Source organism: Dipodomys merriami, unplaced genomic scaffold (genome assembly GCF_024711535.1).
Source record: "Dipodomys merriami isolate MVZ:Mamm:240054 unplaced genomic scaffold, mDipMer1.0.p SCAF_34, whole genome shotgun sequence".
NCBI classification, from domain to species: Eukaryota; Metazoa; Chordata; class Mammalia; order Rodentia; family Heteromyidae; genus Dipodomys; species Dipodomys merriami.
In genome coordinates, this window is record NW_027204937.1 from 14736818 (window position 1) to 14763119 (window position 26302).

Genomic DNA, 26302 nt, shown 5'->3' on the forward strand with positions numbered 1-26302 from the left:
GAGCTCTGATTCAAGCAATTGGAGTAGCCTCGGCAATCCTAACAAAATGCTGTTTGGGGATAAAAAGTTGAAAAAGCCAGACTTACAGTGATTAATTGATGATGACCAAAAATAATCTGCAGGTCTTAACCCAAACTTAATGTTATTATCTTTCACTTTAAAACTTTTATGTTTTCTGTTTGTATTTACTTTGAAAAACTAGGAGTTGGATATATTAGGAGCCCCAGACCCCCAGAAAACTTTCTGGAACCACAGAAAGCTTAGAGAAGGTGGTCTAGTGTGTTACCATGAAGAGTTTGGATTTAATCTGCTAGGTACTTGGGAATTCGTAAGGGTTTTTCTATAGGAAAGTGCTGACAAAACATCTGAGGGGAGAAAATGGACTGTAATTTGCAACTTCTAGACTAAGTATAACTAACTGTATAAGAGTAAGGGTACAACTGTACATTTTAAAGTAAAGAAGCTGGGTGCTGGTGGCTCACACCTGTAATCCTAGCTACTCTGGAGGCTGAGATGGGAGGATTGTGGTTTGAAACCAGCCTAGGCTGAAAAGTCTCTGTGAGACTCTTATCTCCAGTTAACTACTCAAAAACCAGAAGCTGCACTGTGGCTCAAAGTGATAGAGCGCCAGCCTTGAGCAAAATAGCTCAGAGATAGAGCCCAGGCCCTGAGTTCAAGCCCCATGACGGAAGGAAGAAAGGAAGAAAGGAAGAAAGGAAGGAAGGAAGGAAGGAAGGAAGGAAGGAAGGAAGGAAGGAAGGAAGGAAGGAAGGAAGGAAAGGAGAAAAATGCAAAGTGCAGTGATAAGTAACTACAGTCCAAGCACTTGTCTATTAGAATCTGTTCCAAGCTTCTGCCTTAACCTCCTGTGGTTTGATGGCACCCAATTTGCTTTCATCTTCACTTGGCGTTCTCCCAGTGTAGTGGTAGTCAAATTTTCTTTTTTTGGATAGGGGGTGGGGGTAGGGTGGGGAAGGATCATTATGGCTTGAATTCAGAGTCTTGCCTTTGCTAGGCATGCACTCTACCACTTGAGCCATACTTCTATCCCTTTTTGTTTTGTTTACTTTTTGGATAGGGTCTTAATTTTGTTTACCTGGAACCAGCCTTGGACTGATCCTCTTAATCTAGGCCTCCCCCATAAATGGGCTTATAGGCATAAACCATTAAACCCAGCTTGCTGTTGAGATGGAGTTTCTTTTAACTCTTCCCCAAGCTGGTCTCAACTGCACTTCTGATCTTCACCTCTCTCAAATAGTTAGGATTACAAGTTTTCCTTTTCCTTTTTTTTGTTTTTTTTTAAATACTAATCATATTGGACTACGGCTAATGATCACAACTTAAGTAATTGTATATACAATGACTCTGTTTCCAAGTAAGGTCACGCTTGAGGTACTAAGGGTTGAAGCTTCAACATCTGAATTTTGAGGGGCACATAATTCAACATGTAAATAGAAACCAGAGTCCAGGGAAATCCACCTATACAATCCACATGAATCAGCTTTGCAAAGCACAAATTAAAATGAAGAAGGATAGAGAGGATCTGGTTGGGGAAAATAGATGGCATAGAGCATATCCATAATACACTCCCCCAGACATGTTGAATACTTTGATTCCTGAGAAACATGAACTTGCGCTGTTATTTCCCTGTCTACCTCCTTGCATGTCCCCAGAGGTTGGTCGCATCTTCCTCCCACAGGCCACAACTCCTGCCAAGAAGGCCTGTCTCACAGTTATTTTCTCTAGGTAATCACAAGGGGTCACTTCTGACCCCTTGATGTCTAGGATTGGTGCCAGCTCTCTGTATAAGCCCTGGAATACTGCATTATTTCTTGATGGTTTTCCCAAATCGTCCTCACATTTGGAAATATATCTTATATTAAAGGAATCAAATTACCCAGTAGTGCACCATCTGCTCTGCCAAGACCATGATATATTTGGATATATTTGGATCTGGGGGGAAAAAAACCAAATAAACAGAAGAACATCTGTTTGAGAATCTGAGTATGTTAGGGGATTCCCTAATTTCAGTAGTTTTAGTACATTTACCACTGCGTATTAATGGCTTAGAGGATGAGGGAAATTGGTGTGGGGTCCAGAAAACATTTTTTTGACTGGGTGCTGTTGGCTCACACTTGTAATCCTGGCTACTCAGGAGACTAAGATCTGAAGACTGTGATTTGATGCCAGCCTGGGCAGAAAAGTTCATGAAACTGTTATTTCCAGTTAACCATAAAAAAACAGAAGTGGAGGTGTAGCTCAGTGGTAGAGTACCAGGCTTTGAACAAAAAAGTCAAGTAAGAGTGGAAGGCCCTGCATTTAAGCCTCAGTACTGGTAATAAATAAGAAAAGAAAGAAAAAAAAAGAAGAAAAGAAAGAAAAAGTATGTATTGAAGGTCTACCATTGTGCTCCAAGAAATATTCTACTGTTGGAGAAACAGCACAAATCATGGCCCTTGCCCTCAAGAAATAAGTAGCAAGAAACAAACATGTGAATAGCTATTTCCACAAAGCATCACAAGTATAGTAGAAGTCTAGGCTAGAGCTAAGAACTTTGGAATGGTCAACATACTGTAAAGGCAGCAAAAGCAGGTGGAATTGGAGATTAAATTAAGAATGGAGTCTAGTCAGATAGGGTGGTACATTCCTGTAATCCCAGTACATAGGAGGCTAAATCAGGAGGATCTAGAGTTCAAGGTTACCCTGGGCTATATAGCAAGGCTTTGTCTTAAGGGATAAACAAAACAAAAGAACTAGGAATGTAGCTCTGAGGTCAAGCATGTGTATATGTGCCTAGTCTGTGCAAGATCCTAGGGCCAATTCCAAGTACTACCAAAAAAATAAATATACCATCTTTTCTTTTTGCTGGTCCAGGGCCCCAGGCACTGTCACTGAGCTTCTTTTGCTCAAGGCTAGTTAGCGTTCTACCACTAAAGCCACAGCTCTACCTCTGGCATTTTCTGAGTAGTTTATTAGAGATGAGTCTCACTGACTTTCCTGCCCAGGCTAGCTTTGAGCTGCTATCCTCAGATCTCAACTTCCTGAGTAGTTAGGATTGCAGGCGTGAGCCACTAGCACCTAATTAAGGAATAGAAGAATGAAAGAAATGCCAGAAAAAGAGATGAAAAAGAAATAGTTACAACAGTACTTAAGATATATTAAGCATTTATTATAGATAGGTACTGTCCTCTACTTATATTATCTCAATTATTCTTACAACTCTGTGGGATTGCTTTCATTATCCCCGATTTTTCTTTGTTTTTGTTTTTGCCGGTCCTGAAGCTTGAACTCAAGCCTGAGCACTGCCCTTGAGCCTCTTTGTGCTTAAGGCTAGCTCTCTATCACTTGAGCCACAGTGCTACTTCTGGCCTTTTCTGTTTATGTGGTACTGAGGAATGGAACCCAGAGCTTCATGCATGCTAGGCAAGCACTCTACCACTAAGGCACATTCCCAGCCCCTGTTTGGTATTTTTGTTGTTGTTATTGTTGGTTGTGGGGCTTGAACTCTGGGCCTCAGCGCTGTCCCTCAGCTCTTCAGCTCAAGGCTAGTGCTCTACCACTTTGAGCCACAGCGCCACTTTCAGTTTTCTGGTAGTTAATTGGAGATAAGAGTCTCATGGACTTTCCTGCCCGGCTGGCTTTGAACCACAATCCTCAGATCTCAGCCTCCTAAGTAGCTAGGATTACAGGCATCAGCCACCGGCACCTGGCTTTCTCCCTGTTTTATACACATGAAAAATGAGGTCCAGAGACAATTATTTGCCTAAGGTGTAGTTAGCAAGTGTAAAAGACCTGAATTAAACCCAGTTATGACCCCAGTTTTATCTACCTTACTGCTGATATACTCAGAAGGAGCAGGGACCAGGAGAGAAGGCAACAATGGTGTAGGAAATTAAGGTAGGAGAGAATTTAAAGGAGAAAAGAGTGGTCAACTATGACATATATCACAGAGAGATCAAATAAATAGATGATTAACAAGATCCTAGTGGATCTTGCAATGAAAAGATTTGAGCTGGTTGCTAGTGGCTCATGCCTGTAATCCTAGTTACTCAGGAAGCTGAGATCTGAGGACGGTAGTTCAAAGCCAGCCCAGGGAGGAAAGTCCGTGAGACTTTTATCTTCAATTAACCCTTAGAAACAGGAAGTGGTGCTATGACTCAAAGAGGTAGAGTACTAGCCTTGAACAAAAAACCCCAGGAATAGCACCCAGGCCCTGAGTTCAAGCCCGACAGAAAAAAAAAAAAGAAAAAAATTTGATGTGAACTTCACCTCAGTGGTTTCACTAAGAAGTGGTAGGTACTAGAGGAACAATTGAAGTATTCTAAAAAGTAGCAGGGGAATAAGGCTTCTTTTTGATGACTTTGATATTTGAGAGGAGAGAGAGTAAGGTAAAAAGCAGAGAGACTTAGTTAAACAAACCTGCCTGTGGAGAAAATGGAACTGGTATTTTAGATCTCAGGCGGAAACTCCTGGGCTTCCATGTGTCAGGTCCAGCCACTTGCCTCTAAATGCCAAATAAAGAGACATGGTGAAGGGCAGAGAAAGGAAATTTATTACATAGCATGGACATGCTATAGGAAGATAGCATTTCAGCCAGCCATCTTCGGGCTATAGACATGAGTTATAAGTTTAAATAGACAAAGAACTAGGAGCAGGGGATGAAAGGCAGGGTTAAGCAGTTGTAGTCCTAGGTCAGAGGAATGAGTCAGAGTCCCAGTATCAGGTCAAAGGTGCTATGACAGTCACGATTTGTCAGATGGGATTTTATTACAGTAAGAATAATAATGCCTGGTGGGTTCAGTGGTTTGTTCCTCCTTCCTAGCTTCCAGGATAGTTGTGACTGCAGGAGAGAATAGCCAGAGCAAAGGACATAGATACATGGTAGGGATGCCTAGCTTTTATTCTGCCTTGAAGTAATTTGGAGGTCTAAGTAGGGAGTCATGTTTTTCAGCAGTAGTTTTTAAATACCTTTTACAACAGGGCCTTGATTTGTCAGGAAAAGGTTAGAAAGATCAGTGCAATAAAGCCCAAGGAAGTAGACAGGAATGGGTGTGAGGTCTGAGGCCTTGGGATCAGGGTCAAAAGGTTTGCAGAGTCCTGTATCTGTCCAGGGAACTGGGAGCGAGGGGCCTGCTTTTAGGGCTGCTGCCAGCAACTTAGTGGTAGGTAGGAATGGTTGGCAATGTGGGTGGTACAGCAGGATCCAGATTGAGCCATGGCCTCCAGGCAAGAAGGCTGGAGGCCTCGGTAGTCCACCTGAGCCTGGGAGGAACACAGGGGCAAGGGAGTCTTCTCTGAGGACTTAGGTAGGATTTCAAGGAGGCTGGGTTCCACTTCTTCATAGCTATCTGTGACGGTAGCCTTGGGCTGAGAGAAATGGACAAAAGGAACTGGGTTAGAGCAGATCCTGGTGAACTGGACTGCAGTGGAAGGAGAATTGGGCTAGGGGTAGTACCTGGGGGTGGTACACTGCTGGGCAAGACCCTTGAACAAGTTGCATTGGGTGGTGACAAGGGTCATGGGTGGTGAGGAGAGGAGAAAGTAGGAGAGAGGGTGTACTCACTGGACTCAGGGCTGCAGTATCTCTAAGGTACTGGCCGAGGACACGGTGCAGGTCTGGAAGTGAGGGCCACAGGGCATGCCTCAGTCTCCTAGGGGTAAAGAAAGATGGGGAGCCTTTATTGTGGGAATGAGTTGGGATGGATGAAGAGAACAGTGAAGCAGGACAGTGGGGTTGGCAGTGAGGTGGAGAAATACAGCTTGGAAAGATAGAGGTGTAAAGGAAGATAAGGAAACCTCAGGTGGAGAGGGAGGTGGTCACTGGTGGGCAGCTTCAAAAAGAATAGTGCAGAGGGGCTGGGAAGGTGGTTCAGTGGTAGAGCGCTTGCCTTGCATGCATGAGGCCCTGGGTTCAATTCCTCAGCACCACACAAGCAAAAAGAAAAAAGCCGGAAGTGGCGCTGTGGCTCAAGTGGTAGAGTGCTAGCCTTGAGCTGAAGAGCTGAGGGACAGCGCCTAGGCCCAGAGTTCAGGCCCCATGACCGGACCCAAAAAAAAATATAGTTCAGAGTATTGAGCAGACCTTCCCCAAACAGTCCTGCTTTAGGACCTTTGCACTTGATCTTCTCTCTCCTGAAACACTTGGCCCACACTTCATTTACATCTCTGTTAATATGTTATCCGGATAAGCAATGCCCTCTTTGTTGCTAACATTACCATTTCCCTTCCCCCTCACTATTTTATGCTCTGCTTTATTTTCCTTCATTCCTTTCTTTTTTTTTCATTCCTTTCTTTTTTATGGTGGTTGTTTTGTTTTTGTTTTTTAAAGACAAAGTCTCAGTATAATTGATTGGGCTATCCTCAACTTGGGATCTTTCTGAGTGTGTGGAGTGCTGGGATTCCAGATGTGTACCACCATGCCTGGTTTCATTTTTCCTTATAGCACTTGACTTATTTGTTTTATATTTATTGTATTGGTATGTGTGTGTGTGTGTGTGTATGTGTGTGTGTGTGTGTGTGTGTGTGTCTACTCCCCAGATCAAACTCGTTGGGAACAGAGTTTGTGTATTTTTTCACTCCTGTATCTTCAGCATCTGGAGGACCATAGTAAGTGCTTAAGAAATTACTTTAGTGAATGTACAAAACCACTGGAGCTTCTTATTAAATTATGAACTGAGCTGGGTATCAGTGGCTCATGCCTGTACTCCTTGCTAGTCAGAAGACTGAGACCTGGAGGGTTTCCGTTCAAAGCTAGCCTGGGCAGAAAAATCTATGAGACTTCATCCCCAATAAACTAGCAAAATGCTAGACTGGAGGTATGGCTCAAGTGGTAAGGTATCAGCAATGAGCAAGAAAGCTTAATACTTTGAGTGAGAGCTTAATACTTTGAGTTCAAACCCTAGTACCAGAGGAAGAAAAAGTTCCTACACAGGGCCATCTATCTGGGAGTACAGTCTAAGATGAATTGGGGAGCCCTCCAGTTCTTTAACCTTATAATTCTATGCAGAAGGACTTTAGCTAAACATTTCTGGCTTCTTCCATTACGTCACCTCTATGTCCTCTAAGAAAATAGGGTGACTTACCTAATTGTGGAAAAGAAATGCAGTATTCCTGGTTCAGCAGCAACCCCCCATCCCCCCCTAATATTTTTGTTGGATCTGGCTATCTGCATGAAGGCTTCATTCCAAGTTGTGCATACACATAGGCAGGCTAAAAGTTCTAAGAGAAACATGTTCAAAGAGAGCTGTGAGACCACAAAAGGGGTACCTAATCTAGCCTAGGACTATGAAAACACAATGATTGGAGGAGCTCACTTCTAAGTGTTCACGAATCAGCAGACTGTACCAGTTGGAACACTGAGGTGGTATGGATTCTATCCTTCATGCTTATAATTTCAAGTGGCATTTCTCCTCAGCCCTCACAAAAGTGAGTTACTCATTACTAACATTTATTTAAGGGCCTGCTACTTGGCAGGCTCTGTGCTGAGGATTTAAAAATGACCAAGTAAGGTATAATGGAGAAGACATAAAGAAATACATACAAGACCAGGGAGATGGGGGTGGTTCAGTGGTGGAGTGTGTGCTTAACGTTATGCATGAGCCACAAGTTCATTTTTTAGGAAAAAGAAAGAAAAAAAAACACAATAAAACAATAAGAAAGCACAGAAGAGCAGTCAATAAAGGCAGATCAGGAAGAGAATTTTAAGAGTACGTGAAGTTATTTATAGATGAATATGTATTACTTAGCCAGGAGAATAATCAAGGCACAGAGGACATTCTGTGCAAAGCAGTTGAGAAGCAAAACAGGCTGTGGCGAAAATCACCCAACAGTTTAGCCAGGCTGATACACGGGATAGAAGAAGGTGTGGGGCATGCAAGACTCACTGGTCTGGCTTTTATCCTGGGGAACTATTGAAGGGATTTAAGGAGGAGAATGACAGGCTCACAAGTGCCTTTTGGAAAGGTTTTTCTGGTGGCTTTGAGGCTAGATGGGAAAGAGAAGAGGCTCTGTTTCAGCGAGTCAAGTCCTGTGTCTGGTTGGAGAAAGGGAGTCATTGTTTGAACAAGGGTTTAGAGGTGAAAGGACCAGACATGGTGGCCTATTGGATGGGCTGGGGTGGAGCGGGAGGCGCTAAAGTGTCCTGGTTGGGGGCCAGATCACTGACGTGCGCAGTGAGAAGGGGCTGTTTGAGGTGAGCACGTTTGACTCCGGGGGCGTGCAGGAAACAGCTGAAGTTGCAGATGTAGACTTGGCGTGGCGTCCAGTGACCCTAGGATGAGGCTTCTAAACCAGGCTCCGGGGTCAGGCCGGGCCCACTGCCCTTCTCCCCCTTGGCAGGGACGGTACCTGTAGTGCACGGGAAACTGCCACCTCAGCAGCAGCAGGCCCAGGAGGGCACTGAGGCCCAGCACCAGGAGCAGAGCCGTCACCAAGGAGATCCAGGCTAGGGGACAAAAATCGTTTGACCTTGGCTGCTCCCCCCTCCCCCTCCCGGCTCCGCCCCTGCCTCCCCCCCTCCCCGCCCTGCCCTGCCCTGCCCTGCCCTGCCCGGGTCACCCGGGGAGCTGCGCCCCGTCCGCCCCGCCTCACCGCTCTCCGAGGCCGTCTCCACCCTCGCAGGGTCAGACCAAGCGCTCCACGGGCCCCGGTAGGTGGGACCGTGGAGCCGGGCGCGCAGCTGTAAGCTGTAGCGGGATCGGGGTCGCAGCTCCAGGCTTCCTCCCCGGGCCCCTAGAGGCGGCTCCAGCACCTGCGCGGGGAAGCCAGCGGTGGGCCGGGCTCGGGCCTGCAGCGGGCCCCCAGCGCTCTGCTCCAGTTGGACCAAAATCCCACCACGTCAAATCCCCAGAAAGGCTGGGATCTCCACCCAAGGGCCTGACTGCCTGCAAAACGCTCTTCCTCCCTTAACACCCGGGTGCAGAACCTGGACCTCTCCCCTGTTGCCGGAGAAGCCCACCAGACAGAGTACACACCCTTTACTCAGACCTGACCTTCCCAGAGCCACGCAGCTGGACACATGTGGGGACCACCCCCCCAACCCGCACAGAGATCTCTGACAAGGAGATGCGGCCCTAATTGGGCCCTGGCCACCCAGAGACACACCCAAGTGGGAGACTTACTAACAATGGCTTAGGAAGTTAAGAATTGCTCAGAATATGCAAACATTGTGCTTGGCACTGGAGGCAAAGATAAATGACCCACAGTCTCACGTATCTAATGAGGCAGCCAAACAAAGAATCACAACTAATTAGTACAAAGCACCATGGTAACCCAAAGAAACATTCAATGCTGCCTGAGCTGCTTGGTTGGGGATTAAAGGATAGTTCAGTATGCTAAGGCCACAGATGGGAAAGCTGGATGGTCAAAGAGAAAGCTAAGGTAGTAGTAGTAAGGATTTGAAGAATTAGTACGTTATTTAATGTACTTGTTGGTTAATAGGAAGGAAAGAGAAAGGAAAAGACTATATGATTCCAGGCTTTGTTACACAATAAGTAGTGGCAATGTCAGAGACAGGAAGCAGGAGTAGCTTGAAGAAGTTCTGTATGGTTCTAGTTTATACATTTTAACAGTTACTGGGTTTGGTGGGTTCCATTTGTAGTTCCAGCTTTCAGGATGCTGAGGCAGGAGAATCCTGAGTTACAGGCCAGCATAGACTACATAGTGAACTCTGTCTCAAAAAGGAAAAAAGTTTACAGCCAAACCAATTAATGGTAATGTCAGATAGTGATTCCTCTTTGGTGGTAAGGTGAATAGGGGACAAAAGTAGTTTATGGGATGCTGGAAATAATTAGTATCTTGTTCTTGGTAATGGACACATAGCTGTATATATGTAAAAACAATTCAACATTTAAGGTTTGTACACTTCATTGTACGTGAGCTAAATCTTAGTACATTAGAGGGGGCAGATGAGTTTAGTTTTGAATACAATGAATTTGAACTGTGTGAGATAGGGTGGTTGTTTTAGGTACAGCTTTCTGGTAAGAAGTGTGTATCTCTCTCTCTCTACATATATATAAAGTAGGCAGAGAAATAACATTAGTATATTAGTGTATTAGAACACCTTCTGTATGACAAGCACTATGCTAGGTATTTACTTATTTTCTAACTCCATATAGTAGATGGCATTATTCACATTTTACCAACAAGGAAGTACAGACTTTGAAAATTGAGGTAATTTGCCTATGTTTCTTAACCTCTTTTCAGAGTGGGAGTTAGGCTAGCCATGGTGGCTCATACCTATAGTTGTAGTTGGGAAGCAGAGATAAGGAAAATCAAGGGTCCTCTAGCTAGCCTGGCAAGAAAGTCAGAGAGACTGCATTTTACCCAATAAAAGGCCAGAGCAGTGGTGTTTACCTATCACCACATTTATGCAGCAAGTATAAGTAGGAGGATTGCCCTAGGCTTGCTGGGCATAAATACAAGACTATATAGAAGCAACAAGATGCTGAGGCATGATTAATTGGTAGAGTATCTGCCTAACAAACCCTAGTACCACAACAGGGAAAAAAAAAAGCGTGTGTGTGTGTGTGTGTGTGTGTGTGTGTGTGTGTGTGTGTGTGTGTGTGTGTGTGTTAGAATGGTAAAACTGGGATTATTAGGATATAGATATTGTAACCATGGGACTGAAGCACTCACCTAGAGAGATGTATATGTTTACGTAGGGGCAAAGTGTCTAGCATGAGACTCTAGGAAACAGCAGCTATTATGAACGACTGGAGCCAGAATAGGAGAGTGAGAAAATTCAGTCAGAGCCTGATATTCCAAAGATAAATAGAAAAGAACATTTGAATTAGGGGAACCAGCAGTGTCACAGGCCCAAGAGCAGCTACAGAGATTAACATAGATGTACAAGCCTGACCATAGATAGAAGAACATAGTATAGACATGGTAGACCTTAGGAATGGTATGTGCAGTAGTCTGTGGATATTTATTACTTGATTGTACCTTCCAGTTCTGATGGCCTTCTCCTGTGTATCGAAGTTGATAGCAGGTCTCTTGGGCTGCCCAGGAGGATGGGTGCTGCCACTCCAACTCCAGCTGCCCACTGGACACCTCCTTCCATTGCAAGCTTGGGGTGGGGAGGAGTACTACAGGGAATTCAGCAGGGACTGGGTTAAGCCCTTTGGTGCATGAGGCATGGGTCAGAAGGGTTAAGAGGAATCACATACATACATTTGGTGGGAGTGAGAACAGTGTGGGAGGAATAGGGAAGATCTTACCAGCCTGGTGGATCCAGAAAGGGGATCTTAGGTAGCTGTAAACAACACCCTGGGTTGTGTTCACCTCTACAAGCACGTGAATAACGCTGTCATTCCGTGACCTGAAGTGGCAGCGCGAGAGCTGAGGAGGCTGTAATCCTGAATTTGGTTCTGCCTCTTCTTCACACTTCTCCCAGACAGGGTCCCTAAGAAGCAGCCCAATATGGTGATTGCAGCAGGCCTGTCCAAGAGAATCACCTCTATCCTCCCCATCTCACAGAAACTATGGCCCATGTGGATTGCAAATCTAACTCCTCCCTTGAGTGGGCCTCTGTCTTACAACAGGAGGCCCTGCCTCTTCCCCTTGAGCTGATATGATATTTTAAAATAGCTCAGTCTATAGAATTCAGGTCTTGGCTCACCAGAGTATAACTTTGGGCAAATTATTTGATGTGCCTAGCAGGTACAAGGCCCTGAGTTCAAGCTCCAGGACTGCCTTCCCCTCAAAACAACAAAACCCCACCAAACACACACACACACACACACACACCCCAAAAATAAAACACACACACCCCAAAAATAAAACCCAAAACAAAACTCCACTCTAGTTTCTTCCTGTTTATAAAATGGGTTAATACCTACTTCACAGAATTACTTCGAAGAGTAAAGATCTTTCATCTTTCTAGAGGGGAAACATCTGTATATTTTTAAATTGTTCTCATACAGATACCCTCCATTGGGTATTTTGCATTAGATTATTACAACAGCTTCCTAAATGACCTTTTGCCTCCATTTCTACCACTGCTTTCAGTTTATTCTCCACACAGCTAGTAGAATATACTTCAAATATCAATTGGACAATGTCCAGAGTATATCATAAATCTATTTATTTTTATCTTTTCAAGATGAAACTACCATTGTTTCTTGTCTAGATTAAAGCAAATTTTTAACTGGTAGCCTTCTACTCTTATTTCTCTTACAGAGAAATACTCTCCTTTTTGTTACTTCTACATTTTGTTTTTGGTCGGTTGTGGGGCTTGAACTCTGGGCCTGGGCACTGTCCCTCAGCTCTTCAGCTCAAGGCTAGTGCTCTACCTCTTGAGCCACAGTGCCACTTCTGGTTTTCTGAGTGGTTTATTGGAGATAAGAGTCTCATGGATTTTCCTGCCTGGGCTGGCTTTGAACTGCGATCCTCAGATCTCAGCCTCCTGAGTAGCTAGGATTACAGGCGTGAGCCACCAGTACCTGGCTTTTTTTACTTTTTGAGAGAGGGTCTTGCTATAGTGTTCAGGCTGGACTTGAACTCATGATTTTCCTGCCTTAATCTTTTCTGAGTGCTGGGACTCTACCTGGATTTTTTGTTTCTTTCTGTGCTGAAGATTGATCCCAGTGCCTCATGCTTGCTAGACAATGCTCTGCCACTGAACTATGTCCCTAGCCCTGATCTATCTATCTATCTATCTATCTATCTATCTATCTATCTATCTATCTATCTATCTATCTATCTATCATGTTATTATTCCCCTTTTTTTTTGTTGCCCTCCTTAGACTTGAATGTTGGACCTGGGACTGTTCCTGAGGGGTATTTTTTTGCTCAAGGTTAGCATTCTACCATCTGAGTCATAGCTCTACTTCCAGCTGTTTGGTAGTTCATTGGAGATAAGAGTCTCATAGACTTTCCTGCTTGGGCTGCTTCAAACCACAATACTTAGATGTCAACCTCAAGGAGTAGCTAGGGTTACAGGTGTGATTTAAAAGCACCAGTTTACTCGTCCTCTTAAAAATCCTTCAATGGCTCTTCATCCCACTTGGCATAAAATCCAAGCTAAACTGGGTGCCGGTGGCTCACACTTGTATCTTCTCAGGAGGCTGAGATCTGAGGATTGAGGTTAGAGGCTAGCCCAGGCAGGAAAGTCTGTGAAACTTTTTATCTCCAATAAACTATTCAAAAAGACTGGAGGGGGGAGAGGGGATGGGGGAGTGGAGAGGGGAAGGGATGGTATGGGGAAACAAAGGAGGAGGCAACAATGCTTGGTACTCATTATCTTGCCCATGTAATTGTAACCCCTCTGTATGGTATTTTCACAATTAAAAAAAAAAGGCTGGAAGTGGCATTGTGGCTCAAGTGGTAGAGTGCTAGCCTTGAGTAAAAGAAGTTCAGGGACAGCATTCAGGCCTTAGGAACAACAATTTTTTTTTAAATTAGGCTAAATGTTATGCTTATAGACTCTATGTGTTTTGATTCCTCCTTCCTTAACTGTTCTTTTATCCTGTGATTTTCATCCCCTTCATCTATGTGGGCCTTCTGTCTCTATCACAAATATGCCACATGTCCTGTCTTTATGTTTTGCCTTTGTCCTGCATTTCTCCCTTTTGTCTCTTGGATCTCAGCTAACCTATTACCTCCTTGATGAGGCTATTGTGAGTACTCAGTTTAAAGTAATACTTCCTTTGCTTAGTCTTTATTATATGTATGTATGTATGTATATATCTGAAACTTATTATCCTTGTCCTTCTCAATACTCCCCACTAAAATATAAGCCCTATCAATGCTGGATCCTTTCCCTACTTAAAAAATGTTATTATTGTTTGGGGATCAAATCCAGAGTTTCATGCATATTAGGCAAGCACTCTTTCACTGAGCTACATTCCCAGCCCTAGAATCTTTTTTGTTTTGTCTCTCTATCCCCAATGCCTGGCATATAACTCACCTCAAAAATTTGTTTACTAAAAAAAAATTTGTTTACTGAGCAAACGAATCATGTCTGATTCTTGATTACGATTCCTAAGTAACTTGTCATCTCTAAAACACTATGTATATATTTATATCTTTACCCATTTAGTCACCAAACAATTGTTACTCATATGCTAGGCATTGTGGAATAATCTTCAATGAAATATCCTTTCATTGGGAGAAGCAGAAAAACAGGTATTTTCTGTAACATGGACAGGCTGACCTGGGAGCATCACAGAGGGACATCTAACCTTGACTGGAGAGACAGGGTAAAGGGAACAAATGAGCATCTCAGGTACATGCTTATGCTCAGATAAGATATTCACACATATACATACAGTGCTTTGGGGGAAATACTAAATGGTGCAGAATGGTATTAGGATACAGGACCTGGTGATACACTGTAACATGACATAAGGCCTGGTAATAATGCTTGTGAGAGTACAGCCCAGTCATGGATGGCTTTGTGGCCTTTCCAAGGAGCTTGGACTTAATCTGGGACTTGAACTCAGGGCCTGGGTATTGTCCCTGAGCTCCTTTTGCTCAAGGCTAGCACTCTACCACTTGAGCCACAGCACCACTTTCAGCTTTTTCTATGTGGTACAGAGGAATTGACACCAAGGCTTCATACATTCTAGGTAAGCACTCTACCACTAAGCCACATTCCCAGCCCACTTGAATTTAATCTTGAAGAAAAGGTGGAGACAGTTAAGGATTTTAAACAGAAAAGTGTCAAACTCTACCTGCAGCTTGTAGGAAGGATTTGTGAGGGGTAGGTAGAAAGAGAGGAACCCATTAGGTCATTGTTGTGGTTTTTCATGTGCCAAGTGATGAAGGTCTGAAGATAAGTGGTGGAGGTGGGGTAGAGTAAAGATGATTCAAGAGATACTGAAGAGGTGGGAGGGACCAGTCTATTTCTGATGGATGTAGAAAACGTATGGATGGAGAACGTCCTGCGTGACTTCTACGTAGAAACTGAGTTCATGGTAGAATAGAGGGCAATCAAGAAGAAAAGTAGAAGCCGGTGCTCGTGACTCATGCCTATAATCTGAGCTAATTGGGAGGCTGAAATCTGAAGACTATAGTTCAAAGCCTGCAGATAAATACAAGAGACTCTTACCTCCACTTAACTAGCATAAATCTGGAGGTGGATCTCAAGTGGTAGAGTGCCAGCCTTGAATGGAAAAGCCAAAGAAGAGCACAAGGCCCTGAGTTCAAATTCTAGTACTGGCACACATACACACATACATACACACACCATGCACACATGTACACACACGTACACACACACCATGTAGACATGTACACACATGTATACACACACATAGAAAAGAAGGTTTTGATAGAATAAATGATGATTTCAGCTTTGTCACCCTTTCGTCCATGGATTGTACCTCTGCACAATGGAAATCTGTACTGTTTGTTTAAAAGAATGACATCTTTTTTATTTCCGGTTGTGGGGCTTGAACTCTGGGCCTGGGCACTGTCCCTCAGCTCTTCAGCTCAAGGCTAGTGCTCTACCACTTGAGCCACAGTGCCACTTCCAGTTTTCTGGTAGTTAGTGGGAGATAAGAGTCTCTCGGGCTTTCCTGCCCAGGCTGGTTTTGAACTGCAATCTTTAGATCTCAGCCTCCTGAGTAGCTAGAATTACTGATGTGAGCCACCGGTCCCTGGCAAGAATGACATCTTTTTGTAATGAGTTCCAAGACATAGTTAAAAACTGAATTAACAAACAACGCTCAGTGATAGAGCACTTGTCTAGCACATGTGAGACCTGGGTTCTATTCCTAGCACCGCAAAAACAAGTGTTAAAAAAAAAAAGTATGTATAATGTGATCATATGTGTGTGTGTGTGTGTGTTTAATTTAAAAAATGTGGATATGTATGTTGGTCTTAGGGCTGCCCCTGAACTTCTGTGTTCTAGCTAGCACTCTACTGTTTAAGCTCCACTTCTGACTTTTGGTGGGCAATTTTAAACCACAATTCTAAGATCTCAGCCTCCTGAGTAGCTAGGATTATAGGGCTGAGCCACAGGTGTTTAGCTCTCAATAATATATATATATTTTTTTTGTCGGTCGTGGGGCTTGAACTCTGGGCCTGGGCGTTGTCCCTTAGCTCTTCAGCTCAAGGCGAGCGCTCTACCACTTGAGCTACAGCGCCACTTCCAGTTTTCTGGTGGTTTTATTGGAGATAGGAGTCTCACGGTCTCTCCTGCCCGGGCTGGCTTTGAACCGTGATCCTCAGATCTCAGCCTCCTGAGTAGCTAGGATTACAGGTGTGAGCCACCAGCGCCCGGCTCTCAATAATATTTTATATAATTTTTAAATGTATAGAAGCAAACACATACATTAAAAAGTTGTTGTCTTTTTTTTTAATGCCAGGGACTGAACTCAGGGCATAGGCTCTGTCCTTGAGCCTACCCTGAGGCTAGTGCTCTACCACGTGAGCCACAGTTCCACTTTCAGCTTTTTCTGTAGTTTATTGGAGATATGAGTCTCATGGACTTTCTTTCTTTTTTTTGGGTCTGGTCGTGGGGCCTGAACTCTGGGCCTGGGCGCTGTCCCTCAGCTCTTCAGCTCAAGGCTAGCACTCTACCACTTGAGCCGCAGTGACACTTCTGGCTTTTTTTTTTCTGCTTATGTGGTGCTGAGGAACCGAACCCAGGGCCTCATGCATGCAAGGCAAGCGCTCTACCACTGAGCTACCTTCCCAGCCCCTCATGGACTTTCTTGCCTGGACTGGCTTTAAACTGTGATCCTCAGATCTCAGCCTCCTGAGTAGCCACCAGCACCCAGCAGTTGTTGAGTGTTTTAAAAATTATTCACTCATTGAACTGTTTGGTAATTTATTTTGCTGGTATTGGACTTGTGTAAGGTCCATGTAAGGTGCACATTCAGCCTGCATGCTCATGGTTGATAGCTGATGCTCTACCACTGGAGCCTGTTTTTTGAGACAGGTTTCAATAGGCTGGCCTCTGCCTTAGCCTCCCTTATGATCCTCTTGCCTCCTGAAAGCTAGAAATACAAGTATGTGCCACCACATCCAGCCACCATACCCATATCACTGAGCAATTTTCAGCTAAGCACCTGTTGTATTTCAGGTAGATGAGAACATATTTGTGCATAAAAACAGGTGGATTTTATCCTTTTGGGTCATATATAGTCAATGTCAGCTTTTCTCAACTAGAGTTCTGAGAGAGAACTTTTTAGTCAACCAAATAATCACATAAAATGTAAATGGTAAACTATGAAAAGAACAAGAATGTAAAATTGTGTGCTATTGGATCTAATAAGGAAGATCAGGGAGAGTTCCCTGAGGGAGTACAGAGAAGTAAAGATAGGAGGGAGAAATAGTATGTGCTAAGACTCAGAAGCAGAAGGGAATATGGCAGATATAAGGGAGCCAATGAAGGCCAGTGCTGGAACAGAGGGAGCAAAGGGCAGTATAGCATAGAAGCTGAAACACATGGGAGGTAGATCTTCAGAACTTTATAAGGCCATGATAGACTTCTTTAAAGCTGGGAATGTTTTGTTCAGTTTAGTACTTTCAAAAGAACTCTCCAGCCCCTAGGCGGAGAATGATTGGAAAGGTATCAGTTCTTTTCATGAAGTGAGAGATGATAATGGCTTGGACCATTGTAATGGCAGCGTTATACTACAGTGGACATCATCTAGAGATATTTAATTGGTAGAAGTCAAAAGTTGGTAATGTGTGTCAGTGAGGAGTTTGGTAGACATCCCAAAAGGCCAGGCTAATTTTTGTCTAGATTCAACAGATCAGAAACCATATTTGACCATGCAAAGTTGTATTACATATTTGAGTGCTGAAGGCTATACCAAGTATGAGTTTTACACAGATCTAGCAATGTTTGAGCTTAGCTAAGTACAAAGCATGGGGAACAAATTGAAGTAAATGAGACTGTAGGCTGAAACAAGGATATGATGTGATTAAAGCATTCCTAGGAGGAATGGAAAGATAAGGTTGAGAATACAAAACATTCATGTGAGAATGGGAGAGTAAATAACAAAGCAAAGAGTCTAGTTAGCAGTCAAAAGCAGGAGAGTGAAGAGTTCCATGAGCAATCTTTACATTTTTCTGCTGGTTTTAGCATCTCTCTCATGATATCACACCAACCAAAAACTCAGTTCAACTCTTACCTGTCTCTGGGGCAGCACCGTGTCTTACTGTGGTGGAAGAAGCCTTGAGAGCTAGTATGGTTGTGTTGCTGCCACTGACAGGTAACATTCTTCAGGTCCAAGGTAAAGCATTGAAGCCCAATTGTCACTGAGGTCAAAATATGAAGCCCTATCAGAGCCATGCATAGTCTATAGAGCTGTAGATAGAGTATCCAGATCATTTTTACAACTACAACAGAATATCTGCTCTGTTCTCTCTTCTCTCACTTGAGCAGAGTTTGCCCTTCACAATGGCAAGCTTGAGGTTATCAGGCAGGACCATGGTTCTCAGAGCCTTCACATGCAGCCTAAGGTTTCCTACAGTTCTTTTTTTTTTTTTTTTAATCTCCTTCCTATCTCCTCATTTCTTTATTGACCCACCTGCATCCCGTGGAAGGTCCACAGTCACAGGTAAAGACCAGGATCCCCAGGAACCACGGAGGGAGACCCCATCAGGCTGGCTACGCAACTGGAGCCAATAGGACTTGCCAGGCTGGAGCCCTGAGATGAGGCAACTTCCACCCCTGACTTTCAGAGATGGAGCCTGGGGATAAAAATCCCAGCATCAGAATCTAGGTCTGCCTCTCATCCGAGACATCTACCCCTAATACTTGAAGCCCCATGCCACGTGTGTTCAGAGCTAGCACCTTACTGGTTAGATGTACAACACACAGAATGGGGACCAGATTGGTGGGTTTCAGGGGATATTCAGAGATTTCTGAAAGGAAATCTCCATTAACCAGGAGGCCCATTAGATCTCAATTTTGTCAGTGTACATGATGCAAAGTGAGTTACCACCTAAAGAGAGAGGGCTCTAATCAAAGTCTACAATAACTTCCAAGGACAAACCGAGTTTAGAATTTCCAAAGTATGACCTGTCCCTGACTGGGGAAATGTTGGGGGAAGGGGATAGGAAATAGAACAGAAGGAGGTTTAAATACTTCTCCAGTTGGAGAGGTCTCTGTTGGTCCATCCTGTTGGGTTGCTGTGGGCAGAGCACATGGAGATTGGTGTAGGGTGGAGGCGGGATTTGGCCTTGGCAGGGTGGGGCAGCAGGTTTCAGTGGGGAGCAGCTGTATAACTGTGTGGCCAGTGGAGTTCCTGGGATCTGCAGAGCCATAGCGGAGTTCATGCCTCAGGAATTCACTGATTTCAGGTGCTGGGGCTTCCCACCGGATCTGAAGTTCCCCTGGCTGACTCCCACCCATGGCCTTGATGATATGGGGGGGAGCCGGTAGACCTGAAGGCAAGATAGGGTAGATCAAAACTGTGAGTGCCACCAACTATGATTCAACCCATGGACTGCAGAAGGGGTGCTGGAGGTGGAATTAGAAGCAGCTCTGATTTTAAAAGATCACAGGTCATCACTCTCTGGAGCTGAGTGACAAGTAGGAAGAATGATTCCTTATCTTGTTCTCCTTTCCTCACAAGAAGAGCGACCTCACTATAGTGTAATGGTTTGCCAGATTCCATGCTCCTTACAGCAGGGACCACTTTTCATCTCCGTATTTTCCTCTCCTGACATGGTACCTGGCACCCAGAGGTGTTCTATAACTGTTGAATTGATGAGTAAATGAATAGGTGAGTGGTGGTATGAAGTGATTTGTAGGTTAGGTCTAGCTCTGGATACTAAAGTTGGAGCAAATGGTAAAAAGGATCTCAAGATGCCTCTGGGGGTCAGAAAGTGGGGAATGTCCACATTATCTACACAAGTCTGATTCTAGGAGCTAGATTGCAGGCAGAGAATGGAATGACTGAGATGTCCTTACCCACACTATCCACAAAGATCACTCGTTGCATCAGAGTCTGGTTCAGGAACACATTCTTCACCCAGAGATGCAGTGGAAAAAAGAGACGTATTTCATCCTGGGCTGGAAACTGGCACACATGACGGGTCCCAAAGTGGGGCACGCTCTGAGAGATCAGAGGGCAGGTGCGGGGCTCCTCGCTGTTGGCAGAAGAGAGGTCCTACCTACACAGCCACCATGCTTAGCCCTGAGGACCCAGGTGGGGCCCATGCCCAGCTTCTGTTTCCATTACTGCCACTTTCTTCTCACTCACTGGCATAGTGGAATGAGGCTTGGGTGGTGGCTTGAGCTAGGCCATGCATAAGGTGGCTACTTAGAGCATGTAGTGTAATCATGCCCTGATAGGGCCCAAGACAGGGAAGCTAATAGGATGCACAAAGTACAGGGGCAGATATATGGGGGAAGGGGCACAGCCCAGCACCTACCCTGGATAGGCATATAGCAGTTGATATGTCCCACTGGGTCCTGCCTCTTCCTCATCCCAGAAGCAAGTGAGGTCCTCAAATGTTTGGGAGAAACAGTTCAGGGGCTCTGAATCCGAGGTCAGCAAGGAGACATCTAAGAAATAGCTGGTGAGTTGGGCTTTGGTTCCCCTCCTTCTTCCCCCAGGCATGTTTATGGGTAGGAAACTAGTGGGGGGCTTCCTACCTCACATCCCTTCCCAGGGCTCCCATCCCCTCCTAGGGTTCCCTATGCCTGGGCCCCTCCATACACCTCACCTTGGCTGGTGACTTGTGCCAGGTTTGGAGGGACCAGGAGGAGGCAGGAGGTGACCATGAAGAGGGCCCAGGAGGGCATCTTCTCCGGCACTGTGTGCCTGCCTTAGCCCATCCTCCTTTCAGGAAGCCGGGCCCCAATCCCCTCCCAGGCCAGCCCCTAAGGTTCCTGTAAGATACAGCCCCACGTCCTGTCCCTGTCCCTGCCCCTCTGGGGCCCATCCAGACCACACTGGGGCCAGAGGAGGGGGAGTGGGGAGAAGGGTAGGAAGAATTTGAAAGAGAGGTCATAGGCCTTTTGGTAGGAGGGAGATGGAGGGGTTTATATTTGACCATCCACCAAAAGGAGAATAAGCCTGTGTGTCCGTGTTAACTGTAACAGAACAGCCTCTATCATCAAGATTAGCAAAATTGAATGAGCACTTAATTAAGCTGCTTACATTAAGCACTTTGTACCTATTGACTTGGAAAGTCATTACAGTAGACTTGCTATTTCCATTATAAAGATAAGGAAACCTGGATGCAGAGAAGTTAAAGATTTGTCTAAGACCATATACCTACTAAGACATAAAGCCCAGGAGGGCAACCATCAGAGTCCAGATAGCCATGCTATGCACTTGGGTATAACCTGCTAAGACATGACTGTCGGCCTTACCACAATGGAAGATAGGTATTTCTACTTTAAATAGGTTCTGGAAGCTTGTGTATAGACAAAACATTCTTACCACCCATAGTGGTCAGTCTCTACAGCTGCATTCTACTCAAAGCATGATCTATTAGGCACAATAGCTGGAGCCTGTTAGAAAAGCAGAATCCTAGACCCTACCCCAGACCAACTGCATTTATCAAAATCCTCAGATAATTCCTGGGCTGGCCTTGATATCCTCCTCCCAAGTAGCGAGGATTACAGGTATGAGCTACAGATGCCAGGTCACAGCTGGCTTTAGTAATAATGCACATCATTCTTGGAAATTCCTAAAGAGTAGATTTTAAATGTTCTTACAGGAGAATGGTAAGTACGTGAGATGATCCTAAACACATACGTTTAATTTGTGAGTGTGTATATGAAGAGAAGAAGGGGAGAGGAATGCAGGCAAAAATCCAATATATATCCTACAAAATTGTGAAGGAAAGAGTGGATCGGGAGGGATGGGTGAGAATGTTGAAAGAGTTGACACTGATCCAGCTGCATTGTATTGTATTCATAAACAATGTTGTTGAATAGCTCCTTTGTACAACTACTTAGAGATAATAAAAAATGAAACAGAAAAAAAGCAATGGTCTCTCATATTTCTATCGGCATTTTTCAGAATTAGGAATATTTAACCTCAACTTCTTAGCTTGTGATTGTCTTCTTTATGTTAGTTCAGAGGTCTAGATACAATCTTCAGTAGCAGAGGTGTAGATACAATCTCTTCATGGAAAGCCAGGCTTCCTCCTGGGCATGGAATTGTAGGTGGTTTCTGTGCTCATTCTGGGAGCGGACTCTTGTCGGGATGGGGGAGGAGGCATTGGGGGTGAAGAACATACATAGCCACATTAACTGCCACATTTACCAGCTCCAGCTCCCATTGCTGGGACTAATTTAATTCAATACCCCTCCTCTTCTTCTTCCTCCCTCTTCTTCTTGAGTTCATTTTACCAACAGACAGAATTTTTAGGAGGTGAGGATAAGTAAAGGGAAGTCCTTGAGGCCTCCTGTGAAGTCTTAATTTTCTGGCACCATTTCTTCACAAGTTGTATCTGAGTCACGTTTGTCCTCTGTCCTACTAGCCCTCAGGTTGCAAAGATCAATAGTAATGACTTCGGACGTACCTCTCCTCCCCGGCTCCTCATCAAGGGTTCTCCAACTTCTGTTAGATCCAGTGAGAAAAGAAACCCAGCCTTTTTTGTTGTTGTTGTTGTTGTTTTTGTTGGAGGGGGGTCTGGTCATGGGGCCTGAACTCTGGGCCTGGGCGCTGTCCCTCAGCTCTTCAGCTCAAGGCTAGCGCTTTACCACTTGAGCCACAGCACCACTTCCGGCTTTTTTCTTTTTGCTTATGTGGTGCTGAGGAATCGAACCCAGGGCCTCATGCATGCAAGGCAAGCACTCTACCACTGAGTCACCTTCCCAGCCCCCTGTTTTTGCAGTTTTTTTATGTTTGTTTTTGTTCTTATGATGGTCCTGGAGCTTGAATTCAGGGCTGTGGTGCTGTCCCTGAGCCCTTTTGCTCAAGGGTCTAGCACTCTACTACTTGAACCACAGCTCTACTTGTAGCTTTTTGGTGATTAATGGGAGATAAAAGTCACAGATTTTCCTGCCTGGGGTGGCTTTGATCCCTGATCTTCAGATCTTAGCTTCCTCAGTAGTTAGGATTACATTGTGAGCCACAGGTGCTCAGGTTTTTTGTTTTTGTTTTTGTTTTTGTTTTTGCAGGGGTGGGAGGGGTGGGGGCAGCTCTAATGTTCATGTAGTCCCAGGGCTTTAAATGCTACATGAATGCTGATGACTTCAAAGTTAATGCCTCTGGCTATGGATTCTTCCTTGGGTTCTAGATATGGATAGCCAACTATCTGACTTTGCATTTGTGTGTCTAATAAACATCTTGTATTTCAGATGGCCAAGCTGGATATGGTGGTTCATGCATATAATCTTAGCTATTTGGGAAACAAAAAAAGGGAGGATCACTTGAGCCCATAAGTTTAAGACCAGCCTGGGCAACATAATTAAAGATAACCATCTGAAGAAAAGATTGCCCAAAAGAAAAATCTTTCTGTGTGTATGTGTATGTGTGTGTGCACGTGCTTGCATGCACCCATACAACGTGTATGCTAGGGATTGAACTGAGGACCTTGCACTCTCATTCAGCTTTTGACTCATAGCTGGTATTCTGCCACTTGAGCTATACCTCCAGTTTCCTCAAAGAAAATTATTGATTTAGTTCCTATTGCTGTTTTTTAAAAATTCCTAGTCATGCCCACCTTTGTATTCATTTGATCAAATTCCAAACCTCAAAATTGGTTTTGTTTACCCTCTGTCCAATTAATTAGCAAGTCTGTCATCTACTACTTTATTTATTTATTTTTGGTCCAGTCATGGGGTCTGAACTCTGGGCCTGGGTGCTGTCCCTCGGCTCTTCAGCTCAAGGCTAGCACTCTACCACTTGAGCCACAGTGCCACTTCCGGCTTTTTTTCTTTTTGCTTATGTGGTGCTGAGGAATCGAACCCAGGGCCTCATGCATGCAAGGCAAGTGCTCTACCACTGAGCCAACTTCCCAGCCCCATCTACTACTTTAAAATGAACCCTAATCCTGCACACATTTTAACCATTCCACTCCTCCCGTCCTAGTACACATCTAAATAATAATCACTTTTTGCTTGGTGTCCCATCTCCACTTTTTTTTTTGTGGCAGTCCTGGGGCTTGAATTTAGGGCTTGGGCACTGTCCCTGAGATTCTTTTGCTCAAGACTAGCACTACACCACTTGAGCCACAGTGCCACTTCTGGCTTTTTTCTGTTTATGTGGTTCTAAGTAATCGAACTCAGGGCTTCATACATGCTAGGAAAACACGCTACCGGTCAGCCACATTCACAGCTTCATCTCCACTCTTAATCCTGTCCAGCCTTCACACAACAGAGTGATAAATTTAACGTGCATATATATCCTTTGTCTTCACTGCCTTCTTAAATCTCCCCTCCCATGTCAAGACTTCCATTGCCTTTGTAATACAATTCTTGCCTGTCCTGGTCCCTTGAACTTTATTTCCTACCAATTTCTTCTTCATTCCCTATCAGCCACAATAGCTGTACTGTCTTTCTTGTAAATTCTCATCTTACTCAGACTTTCAGCACAGTACATCTTTACCATATCATAGTTTCCTGGTCTCCTGCTACCTTCTATAACATTCCCTCTCAGTTTCCTTTGGTGATTTATTTTTATTTTGCTGTTCCCCAGATTTACATTGCTGAGTCCTTTATCTCAGTGATCATGTGGTTTCAATATACTTTTTATACACTAGTAACTCTTAAGACCTCATCCCTATCTTGAACTTTAAATTCTTACTCATTGGACATCTCAATATCAAACTCACCAAGTCCTAAACAGAACCATTACTAACTCTCACACTCCCTTTTGGCGCTTCTCTTTATAAGAAGAGAAGCATCTCATGGGCTACTGAGACATCTAAGCTTGAAATCTGATAGTGATAATCAAATCTTTACTCTGTACTTTGGCATCTGAGTCCTTATCAAGCTCTATGGCTTCTAGAGAGAGGCAGGGGTTAAAGATACATATCCCACAAGGGACTTGTCTATCACTGTCAGAGTTGAGATGGGGTCTTTCTGCACCTGAATGGGGAGAGGTCCAGAGATCCTACCCTGCCATTTTCTACTTTGCTCATCTTCTACACAACTACAAAGAGCTGCCTTCCCCAGTTCTTAACTTCTTTTGGAAATCAAACAGAAAATGGGACAGGCCTAGAGGAAATGATGCTTTGTAGAGCTGCTTTCTTTGGTTAAAGAGACCTGAAAATTCTTTAAGTTCTAAGCCCAGCTCAGCAGGCCTACACATTTCTGTTGGAATAGAAAACAAACTCCTTGTTTTAGAAAAGCTATTATTTGATCGCTGCATAGCTTTTTATCAGGGGTTGCTGAATGAGGAGCCTTGGGTCACAGTGTACTTTGAAACCGGCTCTCACAGAGGAAGAGGTCCTGTATTGTAGGATTTTCTGGTTTTGTGGTATAAGAACTGCTACCATTGCCAGGGTTATTAGTCAACAGTGAGTTGGGAAGAGAACTGGCTCACATGAGCTTTGAGTCCTTGCCTTTTATTTCCCCATCATTTCAAAATTTCCAACACTTACTGAATAGCTGGGATTACAGGCATGTACTGACATACTTTGACTCTGTATTTTGTTTTTGAGATAGAGTGTCCTCTGTTACCTTTGACTGGACTGGTTTCAAACTTAAGTTCTTCCTACTTCTGCCTATAAGTACAGGCATGAGCAATCAGCCCTGCTAGTGATCAGAAACTGTTTTTATCATTTGAAAAAAGAGGATCATGCCTTTGTGTATGATCTTGATAGGAGGAAGTTAAAGAGCTAAATTTGCCACATTGAAGGAAGGTCAAGGAGGAGAACCAATGAGAAAGACAGACTATAGCTCGAAGAGGAAAAAAGTTAACCAACAAGAAACTCCAGAGTGAAGGACTGCCGGAGGGAAATTAGGACAGTAATGACAAGTGCTTAGTTTTAAGTTTGTTTCCTACTTTGTGATTGGTTAGTTTTCTCACAGCACACCTAAACATTCAGTAAGTGTTCTGTACCTAGAATCTTGCATTCATGGTGCCGTAAGAACCAAGCAAAGGAAGATATGACCACCTCAGGAGCTGAGAGAGGGCGGGAGACACAAAAGTTTAGCAAGAGTAAGAATTCAGATTGGGGAGGAATGGAGAGGATGTAAACTCTGCGAGGGTTCTGATAACAGCAGAGAGGCCACGTGTGATAATGCATATCTGTAATCCCAGCACTTAAAGACTGAAATAGGAGGCTCTAGTTCAATGCCAATCTGTTCAAAGCAAGATCTCATCTCAAACAAACAAACCAGATAAAAGCAGAGGACAGCATAGATTTCCCAGAGGATACAGGCAGTGGAAAGAGTGACTCCAAAGAGCCACAGCCTTGAGACGTTTGG

The 26302-nt window shown here is 44.2% G+C and overlaps 1 protein-coding gene across 1 annotated transcript; it reads right to left on the minus strand.

The window, feature by feature from the left end:
• Positions 1-4542: 4542 nt before the first annotated feature.
• Positions 4543-20713, minus strand: LOC138803267 (thrombopoietin receptor-like). The gene is made up of 12 exons (XM_069987087.1): positions 20635-20713; positions 20341-20473; positions 19877-20055; positions 19049-19347; positions 18489-18651; positions 18090-18216; positions 11220-11404; positions 10945-11087; positions 8590-8749; positions 8347-8443; positions 5564-5651; positions 4543-5367 (listed from the first exon to the last, which is right to left on the minus strand). The coding sequence occupies exons 1-12, from the start codon at positions 20711-20713 to the stop codon at positions 5137-5139; spliced, it is 1884 nt and encodes a 627-aa protein (XP_069843188.1). The 3' UTR covers positions 4543-5136.
• Between the last annotated feature and the right edge of the window lie 5589 nt (positions 20714-26302).

Coding starts and splice junctions, on each gene's coding strand:
- LOC138803267 (XM_069987087.1), bottom strand. CDS start 20,713: ATGCCCTCCTGGGCCCTCTTCATGGTCACCTCCTGCCTCCTCCTGGTC. Junction 18,217..18,488: donor GGACCTTCCACGGGATGCAG/GTGGGTCAATAA, acceptor TTTTGACCTCAG/TGACAATTGGGCTTCAATGC. Junction 11,405..18,089: donor CGGTGCTGCCCCAGAGACAG/GTAAGAGTTGAA, acceptor GCTGCTTCTTAG/GGACCCTGTCTGGGAGAAGT.